Source organism: Natrix helvetica, assembly GCF_964273705.1.
Source record: "Natrix helvetica genome assembly, chromosome: 9".
Lineage (NCBI taxonomy): Eukaryota > Metazoa > Chordata > Lepidosauria > Squamata > Natricidae > Natrix > Natrix helvetica.
Genome location: NC_138560.1, coordinates 544,091 through 571,277, shown reverse-complemented (window position 1 = coordinate 571,277; position 27,187 = coordinate 544,091). Strand labels below are relative to the sequence as shown.

Here is a 27,187-nt window from a genome sequence, read left to right as displayed (position 1 = left end):
AGAGAGAGAGAGAGAGAGAGAGACCATGGACCCCGAAAACATCTTTATAGTATAGTCCTCAACTTGCAACCACAGTTAGGCCAAAACTTAACGGTTGTTAAGTGAATCGGGCTTCTCCATTGACTTTGCTTGGCAGAAAGTCGCAACCTGAGCCTGTCATAAATGGGAGTCAGTTGCTAAGCATCCAAATGCAAATCACATGACCATGGAGATGCTGCACTGGTCATAAGTGTGAAACATGGCCATTCGTCACTTTTTGGGTTTTTTAGAAAGAAGGTAGAAGGACCAGGGCTGCGAAATCAAGAGTAGCATATGGGGACCCCATCTCAAAGGGGGAGACATGTCCTCCCCCAGCCCTGGGAAACCCCAACAGCTGATGGGTGCAAAGGCCACCCTACTGCCCAGTCAGATTGAGCAGCCCCTGGCTGAGCTCTGGTCTTCCATCTTTCCAGGCATGGTCAGATGGTAGCTTCTGGGAGTCTAGAAGATTGGACACCCCTGGTCTAGGGTCTCCTGCTTGAGTAGAGGGTTGGACTACAAGACCTTCCAACTCTGTTATTCTGTTGCTGTTCTTCTTTTTGGCCACGTTTCTCTTCCTGCACTTCATCACGCGACATCAAATTTCTCCTTCCTCAGCCCCGGGGAGCCCCTGTGCAGAACAGCCTGTGAAGCCTCTTCTCTCCCATCATTTTTCCCAGCTCCAGCAAGATGAGCTTGACTGCTGTTTCTTGGGAAAGGCTGGGCCCATCCTTGTAAGCAATCTTTGCACAGGCTTAAAGGACAGACGGAGGAGGGTGGGATACCTGGAGCTTCAGCCTTCCTGTCCACATCAATATCACTCATCCTCAAACACTCTGGATGATGGGTTATCAAGTCAGGGCTGATGCTTAGTGACCACACAGATTTCCTCCAAGCACACTGCCCCCCGCCCCCGCAAAAAAAAATCCCCCAGTCATCTCTTCTCGTTAGAGTAGTGACAGGATGGATGCTGGCTGGGGAATTCTGGGAGTTGAAGTCCACACAAGTTGTCAAGTTTGAAAAACTGGTAAGGGGCCAAAAGACTGAGCCCCTTCCTCAAAGAAAGCCCCCTCCCCTTTTCCGTTTGCAGCCTGTCCCCCGGTTGCCTCCAGCTGTGCCTCTCAAAAAGGGCTCTGACCTTCGCAAAACTCAGGGCAATAAGAATTCGATCACGGAAACCGCCAAGATTCCTGCTGGTGGAGAAACGGTTTTCTTTAGTCCAGGATATTTTGGTTCTTTTTCCCCCTCTGGGGCAACAAGTGGAGCTTCGTGGCCACCCCAACCTCACCCTACCCTGCCACCAGGGAGGCTCCACTCGGTTGAATCCACAGGTTTACGTGGGAGCTACTCACGAGCGTCGCTTCCTGGAGTGGCCGGGCGGGCTTTGCTTTAAAGCCCCGCGTGGCATTAAGCGAGCTCAGGTGGCGTCAAATACCCCGGGACGCCCCTCCCGGCCCAGGAGCCTAAATGCGGCCGGCTGAACCGAGGGGGCAGAGCGGTAGCTGAACTCTGCCCAGACTGAAGGCAAGTAGCAACTTCCCGGCACCTGCAAAGAGACCCCGGCGAGGAAGGCAGCTTTTCCGCGGGGGAGCCTGCGGGGAAGGGGAGTGCTTTCTTGCCCGTCGCAAAGATGGGACGGCCTCCACCCACCTTCGTAGATCAAAGCAAGCTGCAGCTCCACCCTCCGCCTGCTCCGAGTCCCGCCCGAGGCGACGGCGTTTCCAGCCCCGAAGCCCTGCCTGGCCTGTCGGGACCCTTCCCGTTGCCCTTGAGGGCTGGCAGGGCGGGGGCCTTGGAGCTCCCCATCCGAGGCCCTTGGAAATTTGGCCCCGTTGGCTGGGAGGGGGAGGCGTGACTGCGCACTGAGCCTGCGCTGCGACTGCATAGATCCTAAAGTCCTGGCTAAGTCTGGGCCGCTGTTAAAGTTGTTTTAACAGTTTCTACTGAAATATGCAGTGTGACTATATTTGTTGGGAACGTTTGTATGGTACCTCTTAAACCAAAACTGCTTCCCACAATTGGTTAAAAACAGCAGTACTGCAATGGATAAAAATCTATATTAAATCCTTAATACTAGGCAAGGTAGCAAAGTTTCCTAGAATAACATGGATTAGTTGGGAAGGAGCAAAACGGTAGGCCTGCAGCTTTTTGCCTCTGTGCCTCTTATAGCTGCTCTTTGCGTTCCAAGAAAGCAGATTCGAAAGGCAGCCCTGCCAGGCTTCTAGGCTGTGCCCAGTCTGTGCCTGCTGCTGTCCGCCAGCTTCTGCCTCTCACTTGTCCTATTAATTCTGACACACACCCCCATCTGAATTTTTCCCAGTTCTGATCTCACCCCCACCCGCTTCTTCTGAGCAGCTGTGAAGCCAGGAGGAGGCGGGCCATGGTTGGGTACCTGCTGGCAGCTGCCATCCTCTTCTGCCTCCAGGTGAGAAACTGTGGGGTTCTCTGGTGAGGGGGGGTCTTGCCTGGGATCAGCTTCAGCCAAAGAAGGAAAAAGCCCATAGATTAAATCTGCTGCCTAGTCAGGGGAACCAAGTCACTTCTACGGCTGGAGAATTCACAACCCTCTTCTGTGGATGAGAGTTAAATCCCCCCTGGAGGATCCTGCAGAGTTTTGTGCACCCCTGGGGAACAAAGGGGTGGGGGTGGGGGTGGCAGGAGACAGAAGTTACTTCTGCCCTTCACAGCTGGGCCAGGGTCCCTCCTCAGCGGCTTTGCTTTGTGGAAGGAGAGGCGGCTGGGCCAAATTCAGCCAGGAGCCTTCTTCAAAAGTTCTCGTGGGTTCTGCTCTGCTGCACTTGCAGGTGGGGAAGGCCTGAAATGGGGGAGCTCGGTTTGCTGCTGTCCCTGTGAAGGGAGAAGCCGAGAACCGGGCCCTTCCCTTGAGACCGTTGGAGCCCCTGGTGCTGGAAATGGGAGATGGTCAAGGAGAACAAGGGCACCACTGGCAGGGCAAAACCAGGCACTCCTGGCACAGATGGAGGTCAATCTGCCAAGGGCATGGAAAAGGCTTTGGGTACCTGGATGTGTCGACCTGCAGGCTGCAAAGGAATGGCCCTCCTGACCTTTGGAACAGAGGACTGGACTGGGCTCTTCCGAGGGCTGACCCACCCGCAGCCCCTGTACCTTTCCCAAGAAATGATGCCCAGTCCTTATAGGTCCAGACCCCAAGCTCCTCTTCCGATGGCATGGCGCCCCGAGAATGGCCAAGCCTGCTGGGGAAGGACCAGGTTGTCAGTGGTGGTAGCCTCTCCAAAAACATATGTCGCCACCTGGCTTGACTGGCATGATGGTGCACAGAACAGCTGGGGGGGGGGAAGAGCTACTGGCTCTCTGCCCCCTGCAGGAGACCAAGACAGGTGCCCGGCTGCATCTCCCTCTAGTGGTCGTCAGTGGTATGGAAGCTTCTTGATTTCCAAAGTTAGCCATTGCATTGTGACCACTGAGCAGGAACCCCCGAGGAGAAGGCACTTGGGTGAGGTTTAAACCAGAGATGGGATTCAGCAGGTTCTGACAGTTCTGGAGAACCGGTACCGGAAATTTTGAGTAGTTTGGAGAACTGATAAATACCCCAATAACCTCTGACTGGTCCCGCCCCCATCTACTCTCTGCCTCTGGAGTCCCACCTGATCTGGAGGAAATGGAGATTTTGCAGTATCCTTCCCATGCCATGCCCACCAAGCCCCGTAGTAAACACAGAACCAGAACCAGTAGTAAAATTTTTGAATCCCATCACTAGTTTAAACTATTCTACACCAGCAGTTTTCAAACTTGGCCACTTTGGGATGTGTGGACTTCTACTCCATGCTGACTGGGAATTCTGGGAAATGAAGTCCGCATTAAAGTGGCTAAGTTTGAAGACCACCAACCCCGCCCCCCAGGTGGAGGACTATAATGGTGTCTGGGGTGCACCCGGATCCTCCCCTTTGGCACTTCCTGGTTTCCCTCCCCTTCCTCTGTGATGCGCCCGGGTGCCAGCTTCTCTTCTCTTCTTCCCTTGCAGGGCTGGTCGTCAGGGCGGGAAAACGGCAAGTACCCCATTCCCCTTCTATGATCTCATCTTGTAAATGGGGGTGGTGCCCAGAACATCGCTTCTGCCCTTGAAAAGAGCAGGGGGTAGACAAGGGAGCCACGGGTCTTCCCCCACCCCTCGGCCAGAATCTCTGGGAGAAACCTCTGGCACAAATGCCGCCCTGCCACCTGCGTGTTCAGAGCACGTGGGAAAGGGCTCCCTGGGCAGAGCGGCGACCTGGGTTGCATCGGGCAGTGTTTCCCTTCTGGGGGGGCTGGGGGGCTGGAGGGGAGATGTGGCCCAGCTGGAGAAGAGGAGGGTCTGCCTGGCCTTCCTCCTCTTGCCTTTTTCCCAACTGGGGGAATGAAGTCTGCACTTGGGGTTAAGGCAAGAGGCCAGGGCAGCGTCTGACCCTCTTTCTCCCTTCCTCAGAGATACCTTATATGGAACTGTTCAGACGCAGCTCCTGCCTGCCCAGGGAGACGCTGGTCAACGTCCTCCATGAACTTCCTGGGGAGACTGCCCACATCTTCAAGCCCCGCTGTGTGGTCCTGCAACGGTGCGCCGGTTGCTGCAATGATGAAAGCATGAAGTGCTTCTCTGTGACAAAGCGCAGCATCTGCCTGCCGGTCAGGGGCCATTCCTGCCCCGGGCTGTGTGTGTGTGTGTGTGTGTGTGTGTGTGTGTGTGTGTGAGAGGATAGCTGTTGGGGGCCGGGAAGAACAGAGCCCAGCCTGGGACTGCTGCTGGGGTGCAACCGAACAGCTGCCTCTCTCCTGGGGTAGATCATGCGGGTGAACCCCAAAACACAGACCTCGCAGATGGAACAGATGGACTTCACGGAGCACGTGACGTGTGAATGCAGGTGAGGGAGGGGACCAAAGAGCCCTCCTTGGTGGCGAGTTGGCGGAAGGAGGGATGGGGAGAATTGCTGGAGGTGGAAGAGGACTCCCCTCTTGTTTGCTTCCTTGCTTCCTCCCATCTTCACTGTTTTTAGAAATAAGAGGGCCTCTGAGCAGGAGGGGAGAGGTGGAGGTTGTGGGGGCCCTCTTCTCCTTTCCCCTCCTCTACCTGGAGCCCCCAGCCCTGGGTCGTGTTCTGCGCCTGCTGGTGGCCATCCAGAGTGCAAACAAGTTCCTTCCTCTTTCCAGGCGTCTGAGAAACAATGGGAAGAAGCGCAAGAGGTACCTGGGGTGCGGCTGGGGGTTAACACAGTAGTAAGGGACCTTGGAGATCTTCTAGTCGTCCCCCCCCGGCTCAGGGGGTTGGGGGCAGAAGGGCAGGGGCTGTCTCAGAGCTGCTTCTCCAAGATGGCTGCTTGGGCTGAACTCTTCTCCGCCTCGCCCTGCACAGGAACCCAGCGCAAGGAGAGCCAAGAGACAGACTCCCCTCTTTCTGACCAGCCTTTGACTCCATCAGCCCTTCGAGGAGGGGAGGCTCCGGTCTGCAGAGGCCGCTGGGGTGGCCCTGGGTCCCTGTTCTTTCCGGTGCTGGGGGTGCTGGGGAGGGGAGGCATCTCCAACTTCTGGAGAAGTTGCTGTGTGTCCATGTGCCTCCCCCATGTTTGTGGAACTACAAAACACATCACTCCCAGCCAGCCAGCCAGACCAGAACTGAAGACGCAGTGCAGCTTCCTTTTTGAACAACCCAACAATGGAGTTTGAATTTCTGGCACCTTTTTCTTCCATCTGAAAGCCAGGTTTGAGCAGCCCATCTCCCTCTCAGCTTTAATGGCTTTTAGTAAAATTGTTCTTGTAATGCACAATTTTTAAAATTAAGATCTGATCTCTCCTGGGGGAAAAACATTAGTTTCTTTTAAAGAATGCAGAATTATGTCTTTTAGCCCCGTCTGGATCTGCATGGTTTTTACAGAGCCTTGGAATAAACGGAGTAGAACGCGTGCGGCTTCCTTGCTTTACTCTCAATGTACAACAGGTGGCGCTGTTCTGTAAGGATTGCCAGTTTTTAAGCAACATCGGTCTCCTTCACCTCTACAAGGCTTGAACCCAGAGCCCAGTTTATGTACTTAGGAGGTAGTTTGCGATCCCACCTTGTGGCTCTGGCTGCAAAACCACCACTCTGTTTCCCTGGGGAGGCCGGAGCCATCCTGACTCCCACCAGGGAAGACCTGCCTGGGTGAAGAGCTTAGGACCGGCGGCACGCAGAGCCCCCGCTGTCGCATGTGCACCGTTGCCAGCTGCTCTTCTGGTTTCCAGCACACACATGTGCACCGTTGCCAGCTGGCTCTTTCCGGATACCGGAAAATGGCCTGAAAACGGCCCAGAAAACAGCCTGAAAATAGCCCAAAAACACGCATGTGCGCGACAGCCAGTTGGTCTTCAGGTACCCAGTGGTCCGGCATGCTCACATACACACGCATGCAGGCACGTTCCAGTTTGGTCCCTTGGTACCCAAAAGGTTCGCGATCACAGGACAAGAATTGGCAGATGTGGAGGGAAGCCCCCTCCCCCCTTCATGCCTGTCAAGTCAACGTGGCAGCAGTTGGATGGCGTGCTCACCCGCCTGGAGAAGGAGGGGCGGCTTGTTCCGTGGAGAGAAGCGATCTTGTGAATGGCCTCCTTTGACTTCCCTCCCAAGGGAACCCCGAAGGCTGCTCTGGACGTTCTACGGCACCCAAACATGTGGCTTCAACTTCCCAGAATTCCACAGCCAGCATGAAGTGCACAAGTCTTAAAGTTGCCAAGTTTGGGGAGCCCTGCTCTGGCTGGGGAATTCTGGGAGTTGAAGTCCACAGTTTGGGGAGCCCTGTTCCAGAGGGTGACACAGACCATTGGTTGAGTCGGGGGTCCCAAGGTGTGCTGGCTGCTAAAATTTAGAGGGTTTCAAATGCCTCCACCAAGGAGCATTATGTGATTTAAAGCTTTCACGTGAGAATGCGTGTGCACATTTGAACATTGTACAGGTAGTCCTCGACTTCCAACTGCAATTGAGGCCAAATTTCTGTTAAGTGAGACAGTTGTTGAATGAGTTTGTCCCATGACCTTTCTTGCAAGGGTTGTTCAGTGAATCACTGCAGTTGGTAAGATAGTAACACTGTTGTTAAATGAATCTGGCTTCCCCATTGACTTTGCTCATCAGGTGGTTGCAAAAGGGGGGGGGTCAAGTGACCTTGGGACCCAGCAACCGTCATAAGTATGAGCCAAGGCTCTGAATTTGATCGTGTGATCAAGAGGCTGCTGCAAAGGCCGTAACTCTGAAAAACGGTCGTAAGCCACTTTCTTCAATGCCGCTGTAACTATGAACGGTCTCCAATGAACCGTTGTAAGTCGAGGACTCCCTGTACTCTTTCAGGGGGGCCGCCGCCCTTTAGAGGAACGGCTGGATGTCCTTCTGGGTGCTTGCAAGCAGAGACGCCCGAAATCCTCGGATTAGCGGATCGGACGTATCTCGGTTTACTTGGCATCCCAGCGACAAAGGCGCGGATGGGGCGAAACCCATTCAGCTAACAGACCAATTTGACACCCCACCCCATCCAGCGTTCCCCCCTTCCCCGGCGGATCCTCGAGTGCTGCCCCCTAGTGGCGCCTTCAGTCCCGTCCCCCCCTACAGACGCAGCCCAGCCGTCGGGGCCGGCTCGGAAAAGGGGCGGGGGGCACCCGGGGAGGGGGGAAGGAGGCGGGGCGGAGTCGCTCAGTCACTGCACTCTGCACCGGCTCAGAGGCCGCCGCTCCGCTCTGGGGCAGGGCGAGGCGGGGGCGGCGGGCAAAGGAGGGGCGAGGCGGGGGGGGGGCATTCCAGAGACGTGCGTCACGCGGGGAGCGCGGGGGCCGCCGGGAGTTGTAGTGCGGCGCCGTCCCCGCTCCAGGTGCGCGCCCCGCTTTCTCCCGCGCGCCCCTCCGAGCCGCCTCCGCTTCGCGACCCTTCTGAGGCCACGGCGGTCCCCGACCGATCGCCCAGGCGGAAGCCGCGCCGGCTTAGTGGCTTCCCAGCGCCGTCCACACCAGGCGCCGGCTCACCTGGCTGAGGGACGGGCTCTGGCGCGGAGGCGGCGCGGACTGCAGCTCCCAGGGGGCAGCGCGGCTACCTGCGGGCGGGGCGGAGCTCGGCGGCGGCGGCAAGTCTAGCGGAGGCAGAGGAGCGGCGGAGCGGAGGGTCCCGGCAGGCGCGGCCGCAGCTCAGCTCCCCCGCAGGTGGGTGCCGGGCAGGCGGGCCGATCGGAGGAGGGGCGGGGAGGTCCTGGGTCCCGGCTGGGGGCGCGAGAGGCTTCGCCGGTGCAGACGCGGCTGCCGTCCGGCCGAGGAGTCCACGGAGGCCGAGCGGTTGCCCGGGGAGCAGCCACTCCGGACGCGGCCGGACTCCGGCGGGGGGAGCCCGGTTTGAGGGCGGCGTTCGGGGTCGGCGCCCGTCCGCCCGCCTTCCGCTGCGAGCGAAGAGTTGGGCTTCGGCTCCGCTCCCTTCCCGGCAGTAGAAGCGGCGAGCGAAGCCCCTGAGCAGGTCCCCTCGCGCAGCTGGGTCTTCCCCGGGGGGGGGCGTCAGGGGGGGTGTCGTGGCCTTTCCGGGGAAGCCAGGATTCCGCCCCCCCTCCAGATGAGCCCGAGGGCAGTGCCAGCCCCTCCCTGGCGGAGCATTATGGGAGCTGCCATCCTTCCCAGCAGAGGCCGGTGTGGGAGTCAGAGCAGGGAAGGGATCGCCCAGGGTCTTCCTCCTCCTCCTCCTCCTTCTGCAGGCGGGCCTTGTGCTGAGGGCCAGAATGTCAGCCTCAGCCGGCAGCGCCCAGGGGGGAATTGCAGGGGGTCTCCAGAGCCCACGGGCATCTCCTCCTGGAAGGAGCTAGGCGGGAGGGCAGCGACGGCCTCCCCCCCCATCTCTAGGGAGCTGGAAACCCCCCCCCCCCAGGCCCTTGCCTGGAGCAGCTGCCTCCACCTCTGCTGCTGATTCTAGCAGGGCACCAACTAAAAGGCCTTCTTCCCCTTCTTCCTGATTCCCAGTATCCAGAGATAGGCTGCTCTCCTGGCGAGGGGCTGCTGCTGGGTGGCCCTTCCACAGCTGACTCAGCCTTTCCAGCTCCCTGGGAGCCTTTGGGGTGTGGGTGCCCTGATCTTTTGTCAAAACGGGGGGGGGGGAGACGACAGCTTGAAAGGGGATGAGTGAGCCAGCGAGAGAGAATGCACTTCTGCTAAACCTGCCCTGCTTTATCGGGCGACCTTTTCAGCCCAACCATCAACACGTCAGCCTGCAGCTATTCCAGGCTCTTTGCGTGGCCTGCTCCCAGACATGGCTGTTTGTCTGTCTGCCTGCCTGTCCCTGGGTGGGAAGTCTTTGGGGTGGAGCAGGTTCCTCCCTTCAGGCTCATGGCCACACAAGGTGCCTGGCTGCTTCCTGCATTGGCTGAGACAGTTGGCATTCCGGGCACGTTCTGGGCAAGCTGCTAGTTGGCCTTGAGCAGTCAGACTGCTATTGGGGAAAGGTCCCTGACCCAGGCCCCGAGTGCCCCTGCTGATGCCCTGGGCCAATCAGTTCTTGGTCTCCCAAAACCTCTCAAGCTCCAGTGGTCGTCTTTTGCTCTTTCAGCCAGATCCTCCTGAGAGCAGGTGTACATGACCCGTAGCTCTCTGGATATTCCTGAACTGCAGATCCCAGGATCCCAGGCCATTGTTCCCGGGTGTTGGGGCTGCAAGGCTGCACATCCTGGCACTGTTGGGCTCCTGCAGCAATCTTCTGTGCCAGCCATTGAGCCAAAGAGCTGCCCAGATAGAATGAAATGAAACCTGTTAATCTTTTGGATAAAACTGATCCCCTGTTGGGTTTTGCTCTCTTCCCGTGCAATTATCATGTGGAGAAAACCAGCACCAAGTGCAGAGATGTGGCTATTTATTTATTGCTGTTTACCTCCTGCTTTCTAAAAAACGTGTCATCAGTGGCTTACAGGTTGATTAATGCTGATCAGCTAAGAGAGGAATCCAGATTCTGCTTCAAACCATAAGGGGCAGCAGAAGCCCTGAGGGAGCAGAACTGTTTGCCCCTTTAGAATAAATAAAGTCTCCATCTGAGACTTTAAGACGAACTTTGGAAATAGCCAAAGATCCATTTAACATTTGAAAAATGGATTTAAGTCTAACAACTCTCTATGATTGCTCATAAATGCAGGGGAGTTTGAACTGACGTTCTTGTGCTGTTTCTTGGTCCGGGAGCAAAAAGAAAAGAAGTTATTGTATTAATATGTAAAGTCAATAATGGATTAGGGAAAAATGTGGTTGGGTAGCTTAATCGGTGGCTTTCGTCTTCCCTGCAAAATAGGATAAATGAGAAATTGCTGTCACAATGTTACACAATGCTTCCCACCCGGAGTAAACTGGGTTGGAAATCTCAGCTGCTCGGCTGTTTTGTGAAATTGTTGCCTTCCAGATGAGCTGCACTGCTGTTTCCTTTCCTCACATCTGGAGCCTGTTTGGGCTGGTGGGGGATTTTAATCTAACTCCACCTCAGCCACTTTAAGATGGGGGGACTTCAACTCCCAGAATTGAGGTTTGAGGTTTATTGGACTTATATGCCCCCTTCTCCCAAAGGACTCAGGGCGGCCTACAACATAAAAAGACATCTTACAAAAGTTAAAAGAAAGATTAAATAGAATATCCAAAAAACCCAATAGACATTTACAATGAGATTTAAAAATTAAATTAAAATTAATAATTTATTTTATTCAGGCGAGGCCAGCTTGCTGGAAAAGCCAACTTTTTAGGGCGCGTCGGAAGGACCGGAGGTGTGGAAATATGCAAAGCTCCGGGGGCAGCTCATTCCAGAGGGAAGGCGCTCCCACAGAGAAGGCTCTCCCCCTGGGGGTCTCCAGCCGACACTGCCTGGCCGACGGCACCCTGAGGAGACCAACTCTGTGGGATCATAATTAACACCTTGAATCGCACCTGGAAAACAACCAGCAACCAGTACAGGCGGCCTAAAAGGGGTGTAACATGGGAGCACCTAGGTACCCCCATGACAACCTGTGTGGCCGCATTCTGGACCAGCTAAAGCCTCCGGGTGCTCTTCAAGGGCAGCCCCATGTAGAGAGCGTTACAGTAGTCCAGGCGAAAAAGGACGAGGGCATGAGTGACTGTGCACAGAGCATCCCGATCCAGGAAGGGGCGCAACTGGCGTACCAGGCGAACCTGGTAAAAGGCCCCCCTGGTCACCGCCATCAGGTGTTATTCTAATCTCCCCCTATCGTCAAAGATGGTACAAGATGCACAAATCGGGATGACGGAAACCACAGCCACTCAGTCTTGGAGGGATTGAGCTTGAGTCTGTTCCTCCCCATCCAGATCCGCACAGCCTCCAGGCATCGGGACATCACGTCGAGGGCATCGTTTGGGTGGTTTGGGGTAGAGATGAAAAGTTGGGTATCATCAGCATATTGATCATACCGTACCCCAAAACCACAGATGATCTCACCCAGCGGTTTCATGTATATGTTGAACAGGAGGAGTGAGTGAACCGACCCCTGGGGCACCCCACAAGTGACGGGCCTCAGGGTCGATCTCTGCCCTCCAGTCAACACGAACTGTGATCAATCCGTCAGGTAGGAGGAGAACCACCGCAAAACGGTGCCCCCCACTCCCAACCCCCCGAGTCGTCACAGTAGGATAACATGGTCGATGGTATTGAAAGCCGCCGAGAGGTCTAATAGGACCAGGACAGAGGAACAACCCCTGTCCCGGGGGCCCCAGAGATAATCAACCAACGCGACCAATGCCATCTCCGTGCTGTATCCGGGCCTGAAACCCGACTGAAACAGATCCAGGTAGACAGCTTTATCCAGGTACTGGGGAAGCTGACGTGCTACCGCGCTCTCAACAACCTTCGCTACAAAGCGAAGGTTGGAGACCGGACGATAGTTGGCTAAAGAAGCTGGGTCCAGGGAAGGCTTCTTGAGGAGGGGCCTCACCACCGCCTCCTTCAAGGCGGTGGGAAAGAACCCCTCTCTCAATGAAGCATTGGTAATCGCCTGGAGCCAGCCTCATGTCACCTCCCGGGAAGCCGAAACTAACCAAGAGGGACACGGGTCCAGCACACAAGTGGCAGCACTGAGTCTCCCCATAATCCTGTCCATGCCTTCAGGGGTCACATGGTCAAACTCATCCCAGATAGTCTCCTCAAGATTCATCCCCGTCGACTCGCCCGAATCTACCCAGTCAGAGTCCAAGCCTGTCCGGATCTGAGCGATTTTATCCTGCAGATACTGAACAAATTCCTCAGCCCTGCCCTGCAAGGGGTCTTCCCCTGTTCCTTGATTAAGTAAGGAGCGGGTCACCCTAAACAGGGCGGCTGGGCAGTTATCCGCGGATGCGATAAGAGCAGAAAAATGTTGCCGTTTTGCCGCTTTTATCGCCACTAAGTAGGATTTAATATGAATCCTTACTAGTGTTCGGTCAGATTCGGACTGGCTGGCCCTCCAATCACTCTCTAGACGTCTTTTCCGGCGTTTCATCTCCGGGAGCTCCTCGGTAAACCAGGGAGCTACCTGGGATCAACACTGGGTCAGAGGCCGCAAAGGCACAACGCGATCCAAGGCCCCAGTGGCCGCCCTATCCCAGGCTTCCACTAGGGCTTCGGTCGAACTGTGAGCAAGGGATTGAGGAAAAGTCGCAGGGTCCATCAGGCGCCTGGGGCGGAACCATCTAATTGGTTTTACGCCTCCCTGCGGCGAGGGGTGGCAGTATGGAAGTCAAGCCTAAGGAGGAATTCCTCAGTCAGCAGGCCAGGGAATTCTGGGAGTTGAAGTCCATCTGTCTTAAAGTGACTGATGTTGAGAAACACCTAGTCTAACCAGTTGTGCTGGGCCTGGTTGGGAAAAACTGGGATGGGCCCTGCAAGCATCCCGTACAGCTGCAGAGACAACATGTGGCATGGGAGAAAACGTTGAGAAGTGAGATTGAAACGAACTCATTTTAGCTTCCAGGCTGGAGCAACTTAAGATCATTTAAGATCGCTTGGCAACCGGCATGTATTTACGACGGTTGCCGTGTCTGGGGATCAGTGATCCTCTTTTGCGACCTTCTGACAGGCAAAGTCAATGGAAGAGCCAGAGTCACTTAATCATGTTACTAACTTAATGGCAGTTATTCACTTACCAACTGTAGGAAAGGTTATAAAGTGGGACAAAACCCATTTAACAACTCTTGCTTAGCAGGAGAAATTCTGGGCCGTAAGTTGAGGATTTCCTGCGTGAAGCTTCCTGCTCACAGCCCTTTCTGCACCCTTCTGAGGAAGACGAGGCAGAAGTGCGTAGACTGGCCTTCCCCAGCCTAGTGCCATCCAGCTGTGCTGGACTCCAACTCCCATCATCAGCCCAATGGATGTGGACTTGGAGGAGGGCTCTGGCAGGGCTCCCCAGCGTTTGAATCGAAGGTAGAGGTTTTCGTTTTAATCTGCATCCTTCCTTTATGAGTTTTAAAAATAACTCAAGGCAGCAAACATAGCCAGGACACCTTCCTCCTCCTCCTCCTCCTCCTCCCTTCCCCACAACAACAACCCTGAAAGGTGGGTTAGACTGAGAGAGAGTAACTGGCCCAAAGTCACCTGTCTGGCTTTCATGTCTAAGGCAGGACTTGAACTCATGGCCTTCTGTTTTCTGGCCTGGTGCCCTAACCGCTAGACTGAAGTGCTGCAGATGCTGAGAGAGGTGGTTCCACAAACTGGGTGAACTCTGCTCATGCTCAGAAATTCCTTCTTCTTTACTCTTTCTGCGGGTTCTCTTCCGCAGGGCAAGGACTCCAGACTTGCAAGATTCTTACAATAAAGGTAGAGTTAATCGTCACGGTTTTGGTTTCCTGCCTGGACTAGCTCAAACATCTGACATCAGCCTTTGCAAGCCTGGGAGCTTTCCCTCCTCCCCGCCTCTGCTTCCCAGAGAATATGGGGGGGGGGTGTCCCTTCTGAATCCTCTCCCTCCTTTGGATTCTGATTTCTCTTTATCTTTCCTTGGCTGTCTTCTCCCCAAGGTTATTGTCGCAGCCCATGACAGGCTGGAAAAATGCCTGCTAAGCCACTGGCTGTTTAAAATGCCTTGTGGGGTGTGTGTGTCTGATTTACATTGCAGCCCTTTATTTAAAACTTCGAGCAGGGCTGGCCAACTTCGGCAACTTTAAGACCTGCAGACCTCCAGCTCCCAGAATTCCCAGGCAGGAAAGCTGGCTAAGGAATTTGGGAGGAAGTCCACAAATCTTAAAAGTTGACCCAGACACTTCTGGCTTAGAAATTCCTCGCTTTGTCTTCGGTTGTTGAGAGTAAAAAGTGGAAAAGAGTCTTCTGGCTTAAAGCTGAATATGGCACCTTAAAGTGATCTGAACGCAAAGCTTTGGGGGTCCCAGCCCCAGCCCCTCCTTCAAAATGAGAGAGGAGTGTCTCTGAGCATGAGCAGAGAGCTTTTGCCTTCTTGCTTGATGATGCCAGGCTTCAAAGCTTGAGAAAACTGCCATCATTCACCGAGGTGACTGTTCTGGGTCTGCTAAGGTGAACACTTTGGGGAGCTGCAAGCGGGCGAGGCAGAGGGCACACGGGGGGTCCACTTGGCCCCACAGCCTCGTGCGCTGCATCCTTGCTGGGGACCCTTTGGAGAGAGTGCATTTTTGGCAAGGGCAAAGGGCTGGCGCCTGCCCCGCAGGGCTGGGTTGAGGCTGCCATGTCTGGGTTGGCAGGGTGACAGCAGGTCTGTGCCTTGCAAGGGCGGATTGCATCCTGCATGTAAATCAGGGTAAATATTTTTAGTCTTTGCTCTCGTTTCCAAGGGGGTAATTGGCAGCTTGACCAGTGAGGGACCTGGCCTTGAATGCACTTACCTGCTCATTTCACTTATGAAATTGGCCCGTTGTGAAATGGGCAAGAATTCCATGGGGTGAAGTCACTGGGAAGCCGAGCTGGATGCCTGGTGACTTACAACCCACCTGTGTTATTTCCTTGACAATGTGGGGTTTGTTTGCTTCCCTGTGTCTGGTTTCGCTTCTCGGCCTTGCCGGGAGACTTGGGATTCTGGGTGGCCTCCCATCCGATGCCTAAACAATTTATCTCAGCTCAGGCAACTCAAAGCACCTCAAGGGAGCTTCCAGGAGCACTTTAACACGGTTTGTTGGCAGCCCAGCCCAGCCCAGGATATTTCTGGTTAGAAGGAAGCGACTTCCTTCCTTCCTTCCTGAAAAGCGGCTCTGTCTGCAGAGGTTTACAGGGGTCTTTGGGGCAGAGTTAAGGAGACCCAAGCCCCTCGTGAGCCCGGAGAGGGGGAGAGGGGAGGATGCCGTCCTGCTGCGCTCTTTCCCTGAGCTGGAAAGAAACTGGAGTTGAGAAAGAAAGATGTGGGAAGCTGGCTTAAGGCTGGCAGGAGGTGAACTCCCTTGCAAGAGGGACTCAGTCTTCTTGGGAATGCAGAGGCATTGAGGAGGGACGGAAACCACCTTTTCTAGGAACAGGACGTCCTGGGAGGCTCAGGGCTGGGAGGAGGCAGGGCTGAGGATAAATACCCCCCCCCCCGGAAGTCTCCAGCCGTGGGTCAAGCAGGCGTAGAGGGCAGTGGGTGGTGAAAGGGCCTCTGCTGGGCTTCCTGGATGGAGGAAGGGAAGTCAAATGCATTTTTCTCTTGCTTAATTGGATTCCTGGTGTTGTTTTTTTCAAAGTTGGCTCTAAAAAGGCTGCTTTGACCACTGACCGAAGGAGCAAGGGAGTTCATCCGATCTCCTGCCTCTTTGCTTGACATGACTTTGGCCCCTTCATGAGGACTAGAACCTTGTGCAATCCTGAAGCTAAGGCCCCAGAACGATCCTGCAAGCCAGCAAGAGGCTTGTTTTGGGGAGCTGTTTACTTCCCAGCTGGTCTGGCCCCTGGCCCAGGAAGGGGCCACACTGTGGGGGAATCCTGGGGCTTCTCCGCTTTCAGCCCCACCCGCCCTCTGACACTGGGCTCTGTGATGGCGCAGCCCTTCCAGGACCTGCCAGACTTGCCCGAGAGCCTGGATCAAGAGCTCTGCTTGGTTCTCGGCCCCTCCCTGGAAAAGCTGCTCCGGTGCCAACTGGCTAGCAGGAGACGGGGAGGGCTGATTCCTTGGCAGCTGCAGAGGTGTCCTGGGCAGGGCACAGGTGCCAGGAGTAGGCATGGAAGTGCCACCCTGGGCAGGGCAGCAGAGGGAGTTGCTGGATGCCATTTACAAAGATGCTTCCTCTTCGCAGGTCGCTGAGACCCTCAGAGCGCTGCTAGCTGCCGGTGGGGGAAGCCCAGGTTGTTCACCATGGCCAGCCAAGACCTCGCCAGCGCCCAGGAGCTCCTGGATCTCACCTTCCAATGTGAGTTGAGGGGAGGCAGGAGGAGGGCAGGCATGGGCTCAGCGCGCGAGAGAGAGTCTTGGAAGGGGCCACGCTGGGCAGCTCTGCTTGGACCCCACCCTCCCTCCCTCCCTCCCCCTTTGTTATTCCAAGAAAGCCGAGTTTGAGCTCCATGTTGGAGGCCTCCCCAAGCCCCATTTTGACAGCAGCAGGTTCCCTAAACCATCCATGATCAGCCTTTGTCAACCTTGGCGACTTTAAGATGGGTGGACTTCAACTCCCAGAATTCCCCAGCCGGCTAGGTTGAGACCCACTGATCCCTCTATTCTAGAGCAGAAGTCCCTCAGTCCCCACACTAAGGCGGTGGGGCTGCAGCTGCAGAAGGCTGCCCTTTTGCTTCCTGCCAGGCCCACCTGGAAGGCTGTCTGGGTGACCTCTTTGTGCTTGAGATGGCCACTAGGGCGTGGGGCCCTGAATAGCAGCAGCCCTTATATACCGCTTCACAGTTATTTGCAGCCCTCTCTAAGCGGTTTACTGCGTCAGCCTCTTGCCCCCAACAATCTGGGGTCCTCATTTTCCCAACCTCAGAAGGATGGAAGGCTGAGTCTACCTTGAGCTGGTCAGGATCAAACTCCTGGCAGTGGGCAGAGTCAGCCTGCAATACCGCACTTTAACCACGGCACCACCAGGGTTCAGTGGTCAGAATGCAATAGTTGAACCCAAATTTCTTTGCAATCCCCTCTGACCGGGGAGGGGGCTGTGGAACGATGGGCACGCAGAATCTGTAAGAAGAAGAGAAGAAACGGCTGAGCTTCATTTGCTGTCCAACTGGCTCGGCCGAAGGAGTTTTGATGATATTGACTGGCAGGTAAAATAGGGGAGCCCCTCACCCCTCACCTGAGTGGTCTGCCCATGGGCCAGAGGGAGGTTGCATCTCAGGCCGGCTTTCTTCTGCAAAGCAGATGCTGCAAAGGGCCTGTCTCTGCAGATGCTCCTCCCAAATGTGCTTTTCCAAAAGGCAACTGGACTTTTATTTTCCCTGAAAATGTTTTGCTTCTCATCCAAAAAGCTTCTTCAGATCTTGCCTTGATAGAACCACACTTGGAACCCAGGGACTGGAGGTTAGAACAGGAAGTGGGCAATGGCTAGTCTAACGAAGAAAAGGATCACAGGTGACATGATGGCTGCCCCAAAGAAGAGGGAGTCCGTCTGTTCTCCAAAGCATCAGAAGGCAGGAGAAGAAGCAACAGGTAGAAACCGATCAAGGAGAGAAGCAACCTGGAACTGAGAACAATTAACCTGTGGAACTGCTTGCCTCCAGAAGTTGTGGGAGCTCCAACACTGGAGGATTTTAAGAAGAGACCGGAAAGCCATTTGTCTGAAATGGTACAGGGTTTCCTGCTTGAGTGGAAGGTTGGACTAGAAGACCTCCACGGTCCCTTCCGTTACTCTGTTAAAAAACCCAAGAAAGTCCGCTTGCCTTTTGAAAAAGCACATTTGGGATTCCCTGGCCTGGAGCATTGAAGTCCTCAGCCGAAGTCCTGCTGATGTGGGATGGGCTTTGCAGGGTGCCGGGAGCAGCGTCTCGGCCTTAGGACCCTCCTCCTGGGATTCCAGTTGAGGGGAAGCAAATGCCTTGGAGGGGAAGGTAGGCAGGAACAGCTATTGGGCCCTGGCAAGGCTCCTGCCTTCGTCACAGCAGGCGGAAGGATCTGCCAAGGTGTGTCGCAATAGCTAAAAAGAAAAGTTTTTCCAGCAGCCTCGAACAACCGTTTGCAGCTGCAGTCTGAAATGGGGAAGGAAAACAACTTGTGTGTCTACACGGAGCCTGGATTGTATACATGCCACATATGGGGGGTGGTTACAATTGTTGGTTAAACGGCCCTTGTTGCTCTGAGCGTCTCTGGGGCGGATGGTCGCATCCCCAAAGGGTTCCCCTGCCCCCATTCCAGAGGGGCCCTGATCCATGCCTTTGCAGAGATCCCCGTTGTTTGGCTGTGCCTTCTGGGGATGAGGGGAACTGGAGTCCGGCTTCTTGGCTGGAAACCCTCACCCCAAGCTGGGTAGATTCCCACGGATGGCGTCTTGGCAAAAGAGGGGCGGAAGCTGGAGTTGGCAGAGAGCAGGTGTCCCTGCACTCAGGGGGGACGTGATGGGGCTAGGAAGTAGCCAACCGGCTTATGCCCAGGAATTGAAATGCAAATATAGTACAGTATAGTTCAAAGAGAAGCAGAGATGCCAGATGTTTACACCAGGTTAGCTTGCTTCTTTGAAGTGCAGACACAATTAGGAAGCCGGGGAGCTTCCTCAGAAGCTCTGAAGGGCCCAGTTGTGGCACCCGGCCACCGCCTGCCCCTCTCCATTCGCTCTCAGTGGCCAAGGAGATACTCCTTTTTTTTTTGTTCTCTATATACAATTATAGGTATACATGCACATATTCTTTTTTTACATTCATGGTTCTTATACATTTGTCATTCCATTTATAGAATAATAATATTCCATTTGGATTGCTTTGTTTCCCATCCCTTCCGCCTCTTTTGACACCACCTTCTTCTCCCTTTCTTTTCTCCCTCCCTCCCTCTTCTCTACTTCCTTCCTTTCTCCTTTCCCTTCCTTCTTCCCTTACCTCTCCCCTCCTCCTCCCTCTTCCCCTTCCTACCCTCTCTCCTCCTCTTTCTCTCCTTCTCCCTTCCGTCTTCCTCTCCTCCTCTCTATCTTCCTTCCCTTCTCTTCCTCTCATCTCTCCTCTCTTCTTTTCTCTCCCTCCTTCCCTTCTCTACTTTCTTCTTTCCCGGAGGAGGCTCCCCTTATTGAGAAAGACCCCCTCTCCATCACCTGCCCTCTCAGTTCCTTGGCTCCTGCCATTCTGCTAGCTGGGGAATTCTGGGAGTTGAACTCCACGAGGCCTGAAGGATCTTTAGCTTGGAGGAATCCTTTCCGGGCCGAGTTTTGGCTGCAATGCAGGAAGGAGCCAGAGAGAGCTGGGGCTCTTCGTCTTAATTCCCAGAGGCAGAAATGGAGCTCCTCCTGGGAGCACCTTGCTAAGGACGGGGCTCCCATTCCTTGCCTTGGACTTTGATTCCCATCATCCTATCCTGGCCAAGGATAATGGGTGTTGAGGTCCACCACGCTTAGAGGTTGCTCCTAAAGGTCTCCGGGTGGGAGGGGGGAGCCCTGCCCCACCTCACCTGCTCTTCTTCCCCACAGCCCTGGCTTGCAAGCACATGGACCTCAAGCAGCTGGAGCTGGACACGGCCGCGGCCAAAGTGGACGAGCTCTCCAAGCAGCTGGAGTCGCTCTGGACGGACCATCCTGGGCCGCCTGTCCTGCCATCCCTGGTGAGGCAGAGGAGGAGGGGCCAGGGCCACCCTGGGCTTGTGTGGGGTAGGGCGGGTCCTGCGGGCTGTTCAAGGGGGCTCCATTAAGCACTTCCAGGTTATCTGGGCGCTGCTCGGAGGTCCTGTGAGGCGAATGGGGGATGTTATTCATGGGAAACTGTGGCCCTTCCACTCAGCATCCTCTGGTGCCAGGCAATTTTGGGGAAGGGGCTGCTCTCTGGATCTTCTCCACAGCTTCTGAGGCAGAGAAGTCAGAAGCCAAGCCCTCTGGGGGTCCCCCAACCCCCTCTTTCCTCCTTGGAATAAACAGATGTGTCCTTCCATGTCAGAAGATGGGGATTGGGGGATGGGGCCCTCCCTGCGGCCAGGGAGATGGCAGCAGTTTTTGGCAAAGCCCCCCCTGAAGGCGGAGGCTGCCTTTCCTCTGCCTGGAAGGGAGGGTGGAGGGCTGATTCTCCCCCCACTTTGCTTGGCAGGTGGCCGACAGGTACCGCTCCCTCTCTTCCCCGGACATGCTGAAGATGGACGCCCGGGCTGCCTCTCCCCTGCACCTGCGGAAGAGCCCCACCTGGGACCTTGCGGAGCCCAGTGGCCCTCCCAGCTTGTCCCCCTACAGCTCCTCGCCCAGCCAGCTTCTGGCCCCCAAGCCCACCCTGGGGCGCCCCTCCTCCCCACGGCCTTCCTTCTTCTTGCAGTCGGAGGTGGACTGGAGCCCCACAGCCCCCTCCAGGCCCAAAGTCATGGCCGTCCCTTACGAGGGCCTGGCTGGCTCCGGGGCCCACGGCAGCTCCCCTCGCTCCCTCCGGCCTGCCGGCCTTCCTGAGCGCCAGTTTGACTACCGGCCGTTTGCTGCCACCGGTGGATGGGGGGGCCGGGCCAGCTCTCCGCGGTTGCCCAGAGAAAGCGCCGTGTCCCAGGCCTTCTTCCCAGAGCGAGGACCCTCTCCACGCCCCCCTCTCCCGCCCCCCTATGAGAACCACAGCCTGTATCCTTCGGCACCAGGCTCCTCCTGGGCCCAAGGTAAGTGCCTGCCTGACCCTTCGGCCCTTCCGGGTTGTTTTGCGGCCCTGCAGCTGCCCAGCACCTGGCTTGCAACCAAGGAGGGATCTCTCCCAGGTGTTGCTCAAGAGGCTAATTACGGGCTGCATTCAGGGTGCAGAGAGTGGGGTGTGTCAGCTGAGGGGGGCTGGAATGTCCTCGCCCAAGGAACCCGAGCTCGGAGTATCCCGTTTCCAGCTCTTGGGAGGCTGCCGAGGCGTGTTTGGGCAGGATTAGAGGGATGCTGGGGGCCACCTTGGCTCAGCCAGGTTCCTGGGGGGGGAGGGACGGGGGGAGCCAGGGTTGCTTTTATGTTCCGTTCACCTCTTTGTGCGGCTGAAAGAGGAGCGGAGGAGCGGAGGAAGGGAAACGAGAGGAGAAGAAATCCGAAGGTCGTGAAAACCTGCAGAATTTCCACCGTCGAGTGCAGAACCTTCCTGGGCTTTCATAGCAAACCACACCTGTCTCCCTTATCCTCGTTTAAACTGCTCCCCTCCCCCACACCCACTTTTCTGTTCTTAATTTGGGCGTTTCACAAGATAAACGTTTGGCTCTTAAATGGCAGTAGCAGAATTTAAATCGAGAGTGTGTGCAAAACTGCCCTTCCCACCTGGGGATCTCTAGTTGGACTGGGTACATGCCCCCCTTCTAAGCAGCAAGGACCCCCTGGCAGGTGCCGGGGGCTGTAGTCCTGCAACACCTGGAGGGCTGGAAGGTGCTGAAGCTGCCCTAGAAGAAAAGGAGGCGAGCAGAGCTGGCAGAGTAAACGAGGCCACCTTTTTCTCCAAGAAGCTGCTCAGACACCCCCCAAAATCCGGGCTCTGCTGCAGTGGTCCCCTGGAGTGGCTCCCCTCGTCCAGGATGGAGGCCCCTGGAGAAGCCCTTCTGACGCCACCCTGGCTCTTTCTTTTCTGCAGACGACATGGCGATGCACAGGAGAGCCCCGAAAAGCTGGAACGAAACGGATCTGGATGTGGCGTATGACAAGAAGGCGCCGCACCCTGTCGGCTACGAGCGTGAGTCTGCCCGGGGGGTGGGAGGTGTTGGAACTCCCTGAGCAGACCTGGCACTCATGGGGGGCACATGCCAGAGGGCGGCTGCCCCAACAGAAGGCTCTCCAATGCCCCTCTGGCCACTGGCAGATTTTCCCAGAGGATCCTGGAGCAAGACTTGGATCCCCCCTGCTAGATCCTGCAGGGGTTGGTGCCTTGTGTGCCGGAGGGATCCCGCTGGCAGGCGATGGGTGTGAGCTTCTGCTGACGGAGGGTCCCTCTGAAGCCCTTCCCCATGTCGGTGCCTGTGGGAGAATCGCTGGGCATGGGAGAGACCCCAAGCAGAGGGAGGGGCCAGACAGGGACTCGGTCCCCCTGACGATGGTCTTCCCCCCCAGGTGTAGATGCGTACGCAAGCCTTCGCCAGAACGCGGCTGGGCTGCCCCTGGCTCCCTGGAAGGAGTCCAGCCTGGACGGGGGCTGGGCAGGCAAGGTCAGTGTCCCTGCCCGGAGGCCCCTGGGCTGAGAGGAGGAGGGACGGAGGGTGCCAAATGACCCTCTCTCTTGGCTTCCATCCCCCTTCAGGAGGAGCATTACGGGATGAACAGTGCCACCTTGCCCAGGAACTACAAGGTCTCGGCCCTGGCTGGCGAGAGGCGCCCAGACAGCTCCTTCCGCCGCTCCCTGGCTGCCAACCAGGCCGGCACCTTGCCCCGCAACTGGCAGCCGATCTCCCGCATTGCCATGCCCCCACCTGCCCCACAGGGCAGCAGCCTCCCCAGGCGCCACAAGCCGCTGCCCCTCTCCATGATCTTCCGGCTGCAGAATGCCTTCTGGGAGTCCGGCGCGGCAGGCGGCAAACTCGGGCTGCCCCTGGGGCCAGTGGGGTCTCCGTTGGCCCTGCGCTCCTTGCAGAAGCTGCTGCTGCAACAGCCAGTCGCTCCAGCACAGCCCCCCTTCCGGACGGTGCAGCCCAGCAGCGAAGGTGAGTGGCCCTGGAGGGAGAGGGCAATGGGAAGGGCTCCCCCCGTGGGCGAATGCACGGCAGCTGTTAACCCTGTTACAAGTTGTTCTCGACTTACAACAGTTCATTTAGTAACCATTCAAAGTTACAGTGTCACCTACAGTTTTTTCACACTTATGACCATTGAATCATCCGTGGTGACATGAACAAAATTCAAATGCTTGGCAACTGGCATGTACTTGCGCCAGTTGAAGTGTCCCGGGGTTACGTGGTCACCTTTTGCAGCCTTCTGTCAAGCAAAGTCAACGGGGAAGCCAGATTCGCTTAACAACTGTGGCAAGAAAGGTTGTAAAATGAGGTGTGACTCATTTAACAACTGTCTTGGTTAGCAACACAAATTTTCTGGTCATAAGTCGAGGACTAGCCATACGCGAATGTTTTTGCTGAAAGCGCCACCTTCCCCCTTCCGGCTTCCCTCCCTCCAGGCAGTGCCAGCCCAAGAGCCACAGCCATGCCAGCTGAGCGCATCGTGCCCATCCACCTGATGCCGAGCGAAGCGGAGCCCGAGCTGGAGAGCCTCCTGCCGGGTAGTGAGCCGGCTGAGATGGACGACCTGGCCCGGCCCCTCAGCCCCACCCGTCTGCAGCCGGTCCTGCCACCCGAGGCCCAGAAGGTGCCCGAGTTCGAGGAAGTGGCCCGGGTGCTGGCGGAGATGCCTCGGCCCCTGAAGCGCCGGGGGTCCATGGAGCAGAACCCCAGCCCGGCCCTGCTGCCTCCCCACAAGAAGCAGTACCAGCAGATCATCAGCCGCCTCTTCCACCAGCAGCCCCGCAAAGAGGCGGCTGTGCCCACGGGCAACCCCCCCTCTCAGCCGGACCTCTCGCCCATCACTGAGGCCACGGAGCAGAAGGGGGGCCCGGCCACCCCAACCGCCAGCCCTGCCATGACCCCTCCGCCGGCACCAGAGAGCCCGGCCACACTCTCTCCAATGCCCAGCCCGGTAAGTGGAGTGTTTGGCGGCCGTTTTCCCCACTTTCCTGAGGATGGGAGCCCCCCACCCCCCTCTGGAGGAATGACCACAGCAGACGGGCCTTTTGCCACCCTGAAGGCTCTTCCTGCTTGCTTGGGACTCTGGGGCTCCATAGAGTGGAGGCCGAGAGGGGAATGGCCCCGCCTTCTGCTTGTGAACCCCCGCCCCCAAACCATCTGGCTGGACTGGGGGGCCTCGACCTGCCCTGGCCGGGCTCTTCTGAGGCTCCTCAGGGGCTTAGCAAAATTATCCCTCTTGGGTTGCCCTTTGGCAATTCTGTGCAGCTCTGCGGACTCCCCACCTCAAAGGACCCAGGAGCCCCTGCAAGGAGGGCAACTCATGTGGTTGAGGAGGAGGGGGGGGCCTATGGTGCCCACTTGAGGCCCCTGATCGCTCCTTCCTCCTCCTGGCTTTGGAAGGGACTCCCAGGGGCCGATAGCGGGAAAGGGGAGTTTGTGTGTGCAGGAGGGTTAGCCTAACTGCTCCTTGGGCTGATCGGCAGGAGAGGCGCTCAGTGCTGCGCAAGGTCTCTTCCCCCCGGAAACGGACGACCAAGAAAGCCCGGCTCAACCCCTTGGTGCTGCTGCTGGACACGGCCCTGACGGGAGAGCTGGAGGTGGTCAAGGAGGCGGTGAAGGAGGTGAGCTGGCGCCTGGCAGCCCTCGGACGGGGCACCTTCCCCGGACTGAACGTGCACGGCTGCGGTGGTGGCTGTGGTGCGTGGTTCATGGTTCTCTCTTTAAGCAAAGAGCAGCTGTGCGAGGCGGGCCGGACTCAGAAATGGCAACTCTCCTGCAGTGTGAGAATCGGAGCAATGAGCTGGAATAAAAGGGGATTCGTAGCAGTGAAGCTCCACAGCTGGACTCATCTGGGGGGGTCCTTGGTGCTCTCTGAGCTTGGCGGTGGCGTTGCAGACATTTCTTTACCAGAGTGGGTCACATCCGCACTGCAAGCAATCTGCCAAGCTCAGAGCACCAAGAGCTCTGCAATAGAAAGCGGTGTGTGTGTGTGTGTGTGTGCTAAATGACTTGGGGGGGGGGGGAGTTGCAGCCAGACTGGGTTTCTGGGTAAATCTGTCCCGTGAGTTTGTGCAGCCCGTATGTTCAGCTTCTGCCTTGTCCTGCCACAGCTGAACGACCCGAGCCAGCCGAACGACGAGGGCATCACCGCCCTGCACAATGCCATCTGTGGGGCCAACTACAGCATTGTGGACTTCCTGATCAACATTGGGGCCAACGTCAATTCTCCAGACAGCCACGGCTGGTGAGTCCTGGGGACAGGAAGGACGGCATCCTCTGCGGTGCTTCCTGCCTGTGGGGAGGGGAGCGCCCTGGGTGCCCGTTGCCTGGACCAGATGCGGGCCTCCCCTGAGCCAGCTGCCTCCTTCCTTCCAGGACCCCCCTGCACTGCGCAGCTTCTTGCAACGACACGGCCATCTGTGTGGCTCTGGTGAAGCACGGGGCCGCCATCTTTGCCACCACGTTCAGCGACGGGAGCCTGGCCATCGAGAAGTGCGATCCATATCGAGAAGGCTACAACGAGTGCTTCAGCTACCTGGCAGGTGAGGGAGGCCGGCCAGCCGGCCGGGCACCCAGGAAGGCAGGAAAGTCCTGGCAGCCCTTCGAGTCTGCTCAGTGGCACCCAGCAGGTCCCGCTTGGCCAGCTCCCTCATTCCTCAGGTGGCACCCACTGGTGGCATGGACGTTTCTGGGCCACAGAAGCCCGGGGGCCAGCTGCTTTCTCACTGCTTGCCCTGGGGGGGGGTCTCTCTTGCCACAGAGGTGGAGCAGAACATGGGGCTGATGAATAACGGGGTGGTCTACGCCCTGTGGGACTACAGTGCTGAATTCAGCGACGAGCTCTCCTTCCGCGAGGGCGAGCTGGTCACTGTGCTGCGCCGGGATGGCCAGGAGGAGCTGGACTGGTGGTGGGCCTCTCTCTACGGCCAGGAGGGCTACGTGCCCAAGAATTACTTTGGGGTGAGTCTCGAGGACCCGAGGGCAGAGCAGCCGGGTGGGGGGGGAGTGTTCTGCTTTCCAGCCATGTGGGGCTGCCGGCTTTGTCCTGTTAGCTGCTCAGAGCCACGGCCTTTCCTGCTCCTCATGGCCCCCTTCCTTTCTCAGCTGTTCCCCAGAGTGAGGCCCCAGCAACAGAAGACGTAAAGGCCCAGCGAGGCTGCAGCCGGAGGGGGAGAGCAGGAGGCCGTGCACGTGGAGAGACCCAGGGGAGGGTCCCTTTCCCTGCTTCTGCTGGCCACCCTCTGCTTTCAGAAGAGCATAAACGGAGGGGGAGGGGTGGCACTCACCCTTCCATACTATCCCCCTCCTCCCATCGCCTTTCTTGCTTCTCTATGTGAATCCCCCTCCCAACCTGGAGGAGGCCTTTTGGTGCCTTCACTACAGCCAATGCAGCAACGCGCCCCTTCCCCAAAGGCTTGGAAATTGGCACCGTGCATCGGGGGCTGGGCTGCAGTAGGGGGCTGCAGTTCTCCTCTGCCCTGGTTTTGCTGACTTCCCTCTGGAGCCCCCAGCAGAGTTTGCCTTGGGTGGAAGCCGCTGCCTCCCGGACTTCATCCTTGGGGTCACAGCCGCTGCCCCAACTCAGTCAGTGCGACTTTAAACATCTTCTCTTTTTACCCTCACCAAGACAGTGCAGGAAGAAGAAAGACAGGACACCCCCCCGGCTCTTCCTGCGCCTTCTTTTTGGGCATCTGGAGAAAGAGTGAGCTGCCTCTGTGCAAGGACAGAGTGCAGAAGGCGGGGGTCTCTGGTGGTGGCAGGCCACAGCCCCCAGGAGCTGAACTCAAGGTCATGGGCTCCATAGTCTGCACTTAGTTTTAAATGGGCTATTCTCAACTCCAGCTCTTTCTCAAAAAGTCTCACCGCATTCAAGGCATGTAGGGCTGACAAGCACCCCATCATTTTGAAACGAGTTGAGGGATCTCAAGTTGTCACCTCTCTGCATAACTCTCAAGTGACGCCAAGGCTGGGATCTGCTCCCCATGGCATCTTGATTCAACGTTAAGAATGCAGTGCAGAGCCCCCTGAATCCACAGCAGCCAACTCTTCCCTCTCAAGACCCCCATTTTTGCAAATCATGTCTAAAGTTGAACCCTGTTGTGGACTAGATTCCCTCAGGTGGCAGCTGATGTTCTGCCAGGGCGGAAGGGAAGGCCCTCGGCTGTTTAACCTGGGGAGAGGGAGGGAGGATGCTGCCCCCTGCTCAGTGCCTTCTTTTTGCCCGCCTGGGCAGAAGCTGCAACTTGCGTGCCAAAGCTTGGTTTCTGTGCCTGCCTCTGCCAAGCCAGCGTGGGGACTCTGGGAGCTTCGCCTGGCCGAGGGGCCCCTTTCTTTCATGCTGTGCCTTAATTTGGGCCGGGATGCCAGGGCGTGTCCCAGTGCTTCTGGGGTGTGATTTTGTGCCTTTTAAGTGGGGGGGGGGCTTTCAGGAATAGCTCCATGCAGGTTGGGGGTCCGTGGGCTGCAGGTCCCTCATCTGAAGGCTTTCTTCAGTTGGGGCTTCAGATCCAGGG

General features: G+C 56.9%; 2 protein-coding genes across 3 annotated transcripts; both read left to right on the top strand.

The window, feature by feature from the left end:
• Positions 1-1,446: 1,446 nt before the first annotated feature.
• On the top strand, positions 1,447-5,929 carry LOC309396847 (snake venom vascular endothelial growth factor toxin apiscin-like). 2 transcript variants are annotated; one of them, XM_081962335.1, is made up of 7 exons: positions 1,447-1,542; positions 2,339-2,443; positions 4,022-4,046; positions 4,463-4,659; positions 4,816-4,895; positions 5,182-5,214; positions 5,384-5,929. In XM_081962335.1, exons 2-7 carry the CDS (start codon positions 2,399-2,401, stop codon positions 5,427-5,429), a joined length of 426 nt encoding a protein of 141 aa, XP_081818461.1. In that variant the 5' UTR covers positions 1,447-1,542; positions 2,339-2,398; the 3' UTR covers positions 5,430-5,929. The 2 variants fall into 2 exon arrangements, with proteins under 2 accessions (XP_081818461.1, XP_081818460.1); XM_081962334.1 differs by lacking the exon at positions 1,447-1,542 and having other exon boundaries at positions 2,329-2,443.
• Positions 5,930-7,861: 1,932 nt separating this feature from the next.
• On the top strand, positions 7,862-26,159 carry PPP1R13L (protein phosphatase 1 regulatory subunit 13 like). The gene is made up of 13 exons (XM_081962790.1): positions 7,862-8,181; positions 16,201-16,314; positions 19,501-19,631; positions 20,108-20,651; positions 21,587-21,685; positions 22,060-22,154; positions 22,247-22,646; positions 23,111-23,625; positions 24,158-24,295; positions 24,785-24,918; positions 25,050-25,216; positions 25,435-25,634; positions 25,779-26,159. The coding sequence occupies exons 2-13, from the start codon at positions 16,260-16,262 to the stop codon at positions 25,815-25,817; spliced, it is 2,517 nt and encodes an 838-aa protein (XP_081818916.1). The 5' UTR covers positions 7,862-8,181; positions 16,201-16,259; the 3' UTR covers positions 25,818-26,159.
• Positions 26,160-27,187: the final 1,028 nt, after the last annotated feature.